The sequence below is a fragment of the Ciconia boyciana genome, chromosome 29 (assembly GCF_034638445.1).
Source record: "Ciconia boyciana chromosome 29, ASM3463844v1, whole genome shotgun sequence".
Taxonomy (NCBI): domain Eukaryota; kingdom Metazoa; phylum Chordata; class Aves; order Ciconiiformes; family Ciconiidae; genus Ciconia; species Ciconia boyciana.
In genome coordinates this window covers 863,988-873,271 of record NC_132962.1, presented here as the reverse complement: position 1 = coordinate 873,271, position 9,284 = coordinate 863,988, and the positions used below count along the sequence as shown (strand labels likewise).

The 9,284-nt window shown below is 58.0% G+C and overlaps 1 protein-coding gene across 1 annotated transcript; it reads right to left on the bottom strand.

Moving 5' to 3' along the window:
• Window positions 1-12: 12 nt before the first annotated feature.
• On the bottom strand, window positions 13-4,571 carry SH3BP5L (SH3 binding domain protein 5 like). The gene is made up of 7 exons (XM_072848005.1): window positions 4,516-4,571; window positions 2,769-3,245; window positions 2,575-2,637; window positions 1,947-2,075; window positions 1,674-1,835; window positions 1,375-1,548; window positions 13-1,150 (listed from the first exon to the last, which is right to left on the bottom strand). The coding sequence occupies exons 2-7, from the start codon at window positions 2,982-2,984 to the stop codon at window positions 737-739; spliced, it is 1,158 nt and encodes a 385-aa protein (XP_072704106.1). The 5' UTR covers window positions 2,985-3,245; window positions 4,516-4,571; the 3' UTR covers window positions 13-736.
• Between the last annotated feature and the right edge of the window lie 4,713 nt (window positions 4,572-9,284).

Sequence of the window (9,284 nt, the reverse complement as noted above, 5' to 3'; positions counted from 1 at the left end):
AACCACATGGAGGGGAGAGGGATAAATTTTACTCACCGGAAAATACACTCCAACCGACCTCGGGGCTGCCTCAAACCAGCGTGGTTCTCATCACAGCCCCGGCATGGCCACAGCCCCCCCCCTCCCCGTACCCCAAAACGGTTGCGGGGCCCCCCCTCCTGTTAGTGCAATTTGGCTTCTGCCTCGCCTGTTGCTGGAAAAGGGGGAAAATAACCCCAAATAACCGTCTGAAATTTAGGGGGGACTGGGGTGAAAGGAGGGGAGGACAGGCAGGGGGATGCTGTCCTCCCCCCCAGCCCCGGCAGGCAGGGTCCCCAGTACAGCCCCCCCCCGCCCCAGAGCGTTTTAGGGGAGCAGCTCCTGCGCTGAGGAGGGGCTGCAACTGAGCAGCTTCGTTAGCAGCTTTGCCCACCCAGCCGCTCGCTGCCAACACCCAACGGGCAGCTTAACTCAGTATCCCAATGCTGGGCACATGCAGTCCCACAGGACACGGCTCACATCGACCCCCCCACTACTTCATCCACCAAATTCAGAGGGGTGAACCCCAACAACCCCCCAAATTTTGGCCCCTGACGGCATCACCTTTGTCAACAAGGGGCTTCCAAGCGTCGCCCCATCAGCTCCATCCTCCCCCCTGCAGCCTCTGCAGCAGATAACGGCGACCCCCACTGACCCCGCTCCGTCTTTTTGGGGTTCCCCAGGGAGGGGAGAAGCCACAGGGGGGACTTGGGGGGGGCTAAAGGCTGATGCTTCGGTGATGTTTGAAGTGACCCTGCCCGCCCCGGCGTTGCTCCCGTTCCTCCAGCTCGTCGCTGTTGAGGCTGGTAGCGTCCGACAAGCCCAATAAATGTTCGACCGAGTCGAACTTCTGCAGGTCGGAGGCGATGGTTTGAAGGCTGAGCACCGAAAGCGTGTCGGCTGGGGGGCACTCAGCCCCCAAATGTGTCCCTCCTGTCACCCCCACCTCGGTACCGGCGTGTTGGGGACTGGCTTCGGCTCCCACCGGCGAAGCTCGACGAACGATGAGGCGTTGGAGACGTCGAGCGTGGATCTGTTCGCTGATCTGCTCCAGGTTACGCAGGGCCACCGAATAACGCGTCTTGGCTTGTGACACCAACCGCTCCAGCGCCGTCACCTTGGCCTTGTGCTCCTGCAGGAGGACAGGAGATGGCATCGGCCACCATGGTGTCCCAGCGTCCCTTCCCAAAACGCGGGGCCGACCCCACCAGCCTCCTTTTCTCCCCGCAATCCACCTCACCCCGAAAGTTGGCAGAAAACAGCAGGATCCTCCCCAAAATGGGACCCCCGTGCCCCTCACCAGCCCGAGGGGTCCCACCGCAAGCGGCAGAGCCATGTCTGTCCCCCAGCCGCTACCTCGAGGATCTGGTTGAACTGGGCTTTCAGCTCGAAATAAGGCTTGCTCTTAACGATGACGCGTTTGAGGGACTTCTGGAGGGCTTGGACCTTGGCCTCGGCTTGCTGACACAGCTGGGTCACGCGTTGGTGCTCCCGCTCGCTCCGCAGCCGCTCTTCCTCCGCCTCGTTGACCTGGGGACACCCCAAAACCCCTTCAGAAGCGGGGTCCTCCCTCTCCCCATCATCCCCAACCTCCAGCCGCCTCCTCCCAGGCCCCATCCCACCTCTCCTGGGGATAAAGACACCCCGCCCCGTACTTTGCAAGTAGCGTGGTTGAGCATCTCCTGCCAGGTGGGATCCAAACGGTTCTTGTCGGCCATGACCCCCTGCTCCGCCACGAAGACCATCTCGCGAGCGGCGTTGTGCATGCTGACGGCTCGCTCGTACCGCAACGCCGCTTTCTGCGTCTCCTGCTGAGCCTGCGCGGCAATCGGGGAGGGGGTTACGACACTGGGGAGGGGGAAAAGAAGAAAAAAAAGACACACACCCCCTCCCCCCCATCCTTCTGCACCCCTGAGGGATGCCGGTACCTCCTTGGCAAGGCGCCGGGCTTCGTAGTAGGGTCGAGCTTTCTCGATGCAGTTGCCCAACTGGGAGCCTTGGGTGTTGAGCTTCCTGGCAGACTCGGAAAGGATCCGGCGATACGCGGTGCGGGCTTCCTGGAGGTAAGGAGCAAGGAACATCTCATCCCCGTGTCCTCCTGTCTTTCGTTGTACCCAGGGAGACCCCCTCGGCAGGAGGTTCTCCCCACCCAACTATCCCACCGAGCCCAAAACCCAGCAGGGACCAGCATGAAGGCGACCAGTTAAGGACCGGGAACACCAGTTAAGGACCGGGAACACCAGTTAAGGACCGGGAACACCAGTTAAGGACCGGGAACAAGGGCTGGGGGACCAGTTAAGGGCTAGGGGACCCAGTTAAGGGCTAGGGGACCCAGTTAAGGGCTAGGGGACCCAGTTAAGGACCAGAGGAACAAGGACTGGGGGACCAGTTAAAGACTGGCAGAATGGTTATGGACTGGGGGACTGGTTAAGGACTGGGGAGGAAGGACTAGGGGACCAGTTAGGAGACTGGGGGACCAGTTAAAGACTGGCAGACTGGTTATGGACTGGGGAAGAGGGACTGGGGGACCAGTTAGGGGACTGGGGAGCCGCTCACATCCAGCTGGAGCTCCACCCGGTTGATCTCCTCATTGGCCTGGTTGAGATGCTCCAGCTCCTCCTGGGGAAGGGAGAAGCCAAACGCGGGGTGAGGGAGGAGAAATGCAACCCCCCAAATCCACTGTGCCCCCCCACTCCCCCCAAAAAACAGGGGAAACCAGGAAAAAAACCCTTCCTGCACCCACCCCTCACCTGTATCCTGGGGTCCAGCTCTTCCTCCTCCTCCTCCTCCTCTCCTACCACTTTCGGGGGTGTCCTGGGGTCTTCGACATCAGACGCCCCCCCCGAAACGGCCGCCCCCACCTCATCCTCATCCGCCCCCGGGGAGACCCCCAGCTGCCCGGGAGGTGTCTGGCGTCCGTCCCCTCCGTTCGTCCCCCAAACCAGCCTCTCCTCCGCGTCCCCCATGGCGGGATCCCCCCCAGTCCGGGCGACGTCGGGGTCCGCTTCGCTTCAGGGGGGGGCCAGCATCTTAGCGGGGGGGCCATTCAGCGCCAGCCCACCCCGCGCGGAGCAAGGGGCTCTATTTCATTTCGGGGGTGAGCCAGACAGGGGGGGTGCGGAGGGAGCGGGGGCAAGCCCCCACCCCCAACAGAGACACCCCCCCAGCCCCCCCACCCCGGGGACGATGACTTGGGGTCTGGATCGGCCGAGACAGGATGGGGGGGGCTGGAAAACAACCGGGAAAAAGTCAGCCCCCTCCCGCACCCCATGGGGTGCCCCCTCCCCAATTCCCTCTCCCTAGAGCCCCTCCAATGCACTGCACCCCCAAATCCTTCCTATTTCTCCCCACGTCGCACCACTGCACTGCCCCCATAGCCCCCCACATCCTCTAATACTCCCTATATCCACCCCATGTCCCCCTACGTGTCCCCCACTCCTCTAATGTCCCCCCATATCGCTCCCAATGCCCCCCACATCCCTCTAATGCTCCCCAAATGCCCCCCACCACTGCCCCGCTCCCCATATCCCCCAATGCCCTCCACATGCCCCCCACACCCCTCCAACGGCCCCCCAAATGCCCCCCACCACTTGCACTGCCCCCCATATCCCCCCAATGCCCCCCAAATCCCTCTAATGGCCCCCAAATGCCCCCTCCATTGCACTGTCCCCCATATCATCCCAATGCCCCCACATCCTAATACTCCTCTAATGCCCCCATATCCCCCAATGCCCCCACATCCCTCTAATACCCCTCCAATGCCCCCCACGTCCCCCACTCCTCTAGTGTCCCCCCATATCCACCCAAAGCCCCCCATCCCTCTAACACCCCTCCAATGCCCCCCCACATGCCCCCACCCCTCCAACCACCCCTATATCCCTCCAATACCCCCTCACTATGCTGTCCCCCATATCCCCCAATGCCCCCCACATCCCTCTAATACCCCTCCAATGCCCCCCATATCCCCCCAAATCCCTCGAATACCCCTCCAATACCCCCATATCCCTCCAATGCCCCCCACATGTCCCCCACTCCTCTAATGCTCCCCTCCAACCACCCCTATATCCCACCAATGCCCCCCATATCCCCCAATGCCCCCACATCCCTCCAATGCCCCCCATGCCCCCCAATGCCCCTCCAATGCCCCCCACGTCCCCCCCAATGCCCCCACATCCCTCCAATGCCCCCATGCCCCCCAATGCCCTCCAATGCCCCCACGTCCCCCCAATACCCCCACATCCCTCTAGTACCCTTCCAACGTCCCCCATATCCCCCAACGCCCCCACATCCCTCCCCACCCTCCAATCACCCCTCTATCCCTCCAATGCCCCCTCACTACCCTGTCCCCCATATCCCCCACCCCCACGGCTCCCCCGCTCCAACACCCTCCCCACACACCCCCAAAGTCCCCCCAACACCCCTGACCCCCCAAAGCTCTCCCCACCCCGGTCCCCCTTCTCTGCCCCCCCCCGAGGCGGGGCCGCGGCCTGTGTTTACCTCCCGCTCCTCCACAGCGGCCTCACGTCCCCCCGCCCCGCTACCGGAACCGGAAGCTGCTGCCGGTGCCCCGCCCTCCTCCTCTTACCGTACGCAATGGCGGCCCCCAGCTCCCTGCCGCTGCCCGCCGCCTCCACGGCCCACCCGGTTCCCGGCGACCTCAAACCGGGTGCGAAGGTGAATACCGGTGAGTAATAAACCGCTACGCTCCGCCTGGCCCTGCTCCTCTTCAAGACGGGGTGGCGAAAGGGCAGGGGTGGAGGGCTGAGTGGGCGCCGCCATCTTGTTTTACGGCGCCTCCGCCGCGCCTCAAGATGGCGGCTGCCTCCTTTAAACCCCGTGAAAACCGGATCGACCCCGTTTATAAAGTTCCCCCCCCCCGTGGAAATTTCGGTCTCCAGTGGGGTTCGGGGGTGCTCGGGTGGGGCGGGGGGGGGCCCAGGCTCGAGGTCTGCGGGGAAAGGGGGGCGATGAGGCCGCTAGAGGCTGAAATGGGGCCTATATACTCATATAGGCGCGTGTAGACACGTATAGACATGTATAGACACGTATAGACGTGTATAGACACATATAGACATGTATGCACATGTATACACGCGCGTATACACACAGACAACCCTTGGTGTATGCATATAGGTGCACACATGTACAGACTCAGTAATATATATACATACACCCCCCCAAGGGCATGAATATAGGGGCAAACAGAGATGTATATACGCACAGGTATATATGCACGTATATACAGACACATACACACATGTATACATATATATATGCACACATACATACATACTTTTGCACCCGTACACCTGTATACGCACATATGCACATATATGTACACACGCATGTACGTATATACACATGGCTATGCAGACACATATACACATGTGTATGTACATATACATGTACGTATGTACGTCTATACACCTGTGTACACACATATAGACACGCATACACATATACAGTTAAATACACATATGCACATATATACACACCTATACACATTTATACACGCACACATATATGCATACACACATATATACACACCTATACACACGTATACACAGACACATGTATACGCACCCATACACATATACACACCCGTACACACGTATACACACACATATAAGCACACACATGTATACACACCCATACACCTATACACACACATATATGCATACACACATATATACATACCTATACACATACACACATATATGCATACAGACATACATGCATGTATATACACACCCATATGTACGTATGCACACACCTTTATGCACACACACGTGCATATATACACATATATACTCAGTTATACACATGCATACACCTATATTCACACCCAGACATATGCACATCCATATGCACATATATACTCACATATACATGTGCATACACCTATATTCAAACCCATACACGCATATGCACATCCATATGCACATATATACTCACATATACATGTGCATACACCTATATTCCCACCCATACACACGTATGCACATCCATATGCACATATATACTCATATATACACGTGCATACATCTATATTCACACTCATACACATGTATGCACATACATATGCACATATATACTCATGTGTACACATGCATACACCTATAGTCACACCCGTACACGTATACACACACATATATGCACACACACATATGCACATACATATACACACATATATACTCACGTATAGGCATGCATACACCTATAGTCAGACCCATACACACATATGCACATATGTATACACACATACTAATGTATATGCATGCATACACCTATAGTCAGACCCATACACACATACGCACATACATATACACACATACTAACATATAGGCATGCATACACCTATAGTCAGACCCATACACACATATGCACATACATATACACACATACTAACATATAGGCATGCATATACCTATAGTCAGACCCATACACACATATGCCAGACCCATACACACATACGCACATACATATACACACATACTAACATATAGACATGCATACACCTATAGTCAGACCCATACACACATACGCACATACATATACACACATACTAACATATAGACATGCATACACCTATAGTCAGACCCATACACACATACGCACATACATATACACACATACTAACATATAGACATGTATACATCTATAGTCAGACCCATACACACATACGCACATACATATACACACATACTAACATATAGGCATGCATACACCTATAGTCAGACCCATACACACATATGCACATACATACACACATATATACTCACATATAGGCATGCATACACCTATATTCACACCCATGCACGTATACACACACATATATGCACACACATGCACACCCCTATACACATCTATACACCCTCATACACACGTATAGACACCCCTATATGCGCACACCCCCCCACGCACCCCCTATACACGCCCCCCCCGAACACACCTATGGGCGCACACGCACGCAGTTACACCTATGCAGGGCGTGCACACGCGTGTACACGCACACGCGTGTATCACGCATCCCCCCACCCGCCCCCGCGGGACACAGACCCCACCCACTCACGCCGGGACACACCCCTCCCGGGGCCACGCCCCCGCGGCCACGCCCCCACGCCCCCCGCGACCGTGTCGCGCTCGCTGGAGCCGCCGCTTCCCCCACCCGCGATCGCGCTTCAGCTTCCCGGGGCGGCTCCGCTCCGCCGCACCGGGGCCGGACCCCCCCACCTCCAGCCCCGCAGCCGGGACCCCCCACTCGTGACCGGGGTGCACAGCGTGGGCGAGAGCATCCCCCAGCTGCAGGTACCGGGGGTGTTGAGGGTCCCCCCTTTTTCCCAGTAACTCCCCCACGCGGCGTGCGAGCACCCCAAGTTGGGGGGGGGCGGTGGGTGCGAGGGGGGTCCCCAAATCATCCCCGGGGTGGGGGGTGGGGGCTGCGATGGGGGACCCCAAAATCGTCCCAGGGGTGGGGGACACCCCAAATCGTCCCGGGGTGGGGGGAACCCCAAGTCATGCCGGGGGTGAGTGGGTGCAATAGGGGACCCTAAAATCATCCCAGGGGTGGGGTCTTCAATGGGGGACCCCAAAATCATCCCGGGGGTGGGGGCTGCGATGGGGGACCCCAACTCATCCCAGGGTTGGGGGTGCAATGAGGACCCCAAAATCATCCCGGGGGTGGGGGCTGCGATGGGGATCCCAAAATCATCCCGGGGGCTACAATGGGGGACCCCAACTCATCCCGGGGTGGGTGGGTGCAATGGGGGACCCCAAAACCATCCCAGGGGTGGGAGGCTGTGATGGGGGACCCCCAACTCATCCCAGGTGTGGGTGGGTGCAATGGGGGACCCCAAAATCATCCCAGGGGTGGGGGGGGCTACAACGGGGGCCCCCAACTCATCCCAGGCATGGGTGGGTGCAATGGGGGACCCCAGAATCATCCCAGGGGTGGGGGGCTGCAATGGGGACCCCCAACTCATCCCGGGGGGTGGAGGGACTGAGACCCCTGGCCCCACCCAATGACGCCCACCCCACGTTTTGGGGCACCCCTAAAGGCCGAGGTACGGATGGGGGGGTCCGGCTCCATGGGTTACCCCGCTTTCAACTTGCACCCTGTTTTCTCCCAGCGCAGGTTTGATGTGACACCCCCGCCGCCCCCGCCACGGATGGAGCCAGGAAGGGACCCCCAGCCCCCAAAACTGGGCCATGGAGGAGAGGGGTGACCCCCACACAGGTGGGGGGGGAGGTGGGGGGCGGCGGGGGGGGCGCTGCCGTCACCCCCTGGGCTCCTTCCCCTACACCGTCACCCCACTACGGCTTCTTTTGCAGGTACAGGGGGACCCCCATCCACCAATCCCCCCCCCAACAGAAACCGAACCGGGGGGTTTGGGGGTCCCACCACCCCACGGACGCCCCTATGGATGCTACGAGTGCGGGAAAGGTTTCGGCAGCAGTTCGGCTTTATTAACCCATCGCCGGATCCATACGGGTGAAAAACCCTATAAATGCCCCGAATGCGGCGATCGCTTCAATCAAAATTCGGCGTTAGCGGCTCATCGGCGGATCCATACGGGTGAAAAACCCTATAAGTGCCCCGAATGCGGGAAGGATTTCGGTCACGGCTCGACGTTGGTTAAACATCGTAGAATACATACGGGAGAAAAACCTTACGTTTGTGAAGAATGCGGGAAAAGTTTTAGCATCCGTTCAACCCATATCCGACATCGGAAAACCCATACGGGTGAACGACCCTATAGATGTCCCGATTGCGGGAAGAGTTTTAGCGATAGCTCTTATTTCGTTCAACATCAACGCCTTCATATAGGTGACATGCCCTATGCTTGCCGCGATTGCGGGAAACATTTTATATGGAGTTCGGCTTTAATTCGTCATCGGCGAATCCATACCGGCGAGAAACCCTATAAGTGTCCGGATTGCGGGAAGAGTTTTAGCGAGAATTCGACGTTGTTACGGCATCGACGGATCCATACGGGTGAGAAATTCTATAAGTGCACTCAATGCGGGAAGAGCTTCAACGATAGCTCCTCGCTGATGCGTCACCAACGTGTCCACACCGGTGAAAGACCCTACCAGTGTCCCCAGTGCGGGAAGAGCTTCGTGGACAGCTCGACCCTCATCTGTCACCAACGGATCCATACGGGCGAACGACCCTACGCCTGTCCCGACTGCGGGAAGAGCTTTACGGAGAGCTCTACGCTCATCACCCATCATCGTATCCATACCGGCGAGAAACCCTATACGTG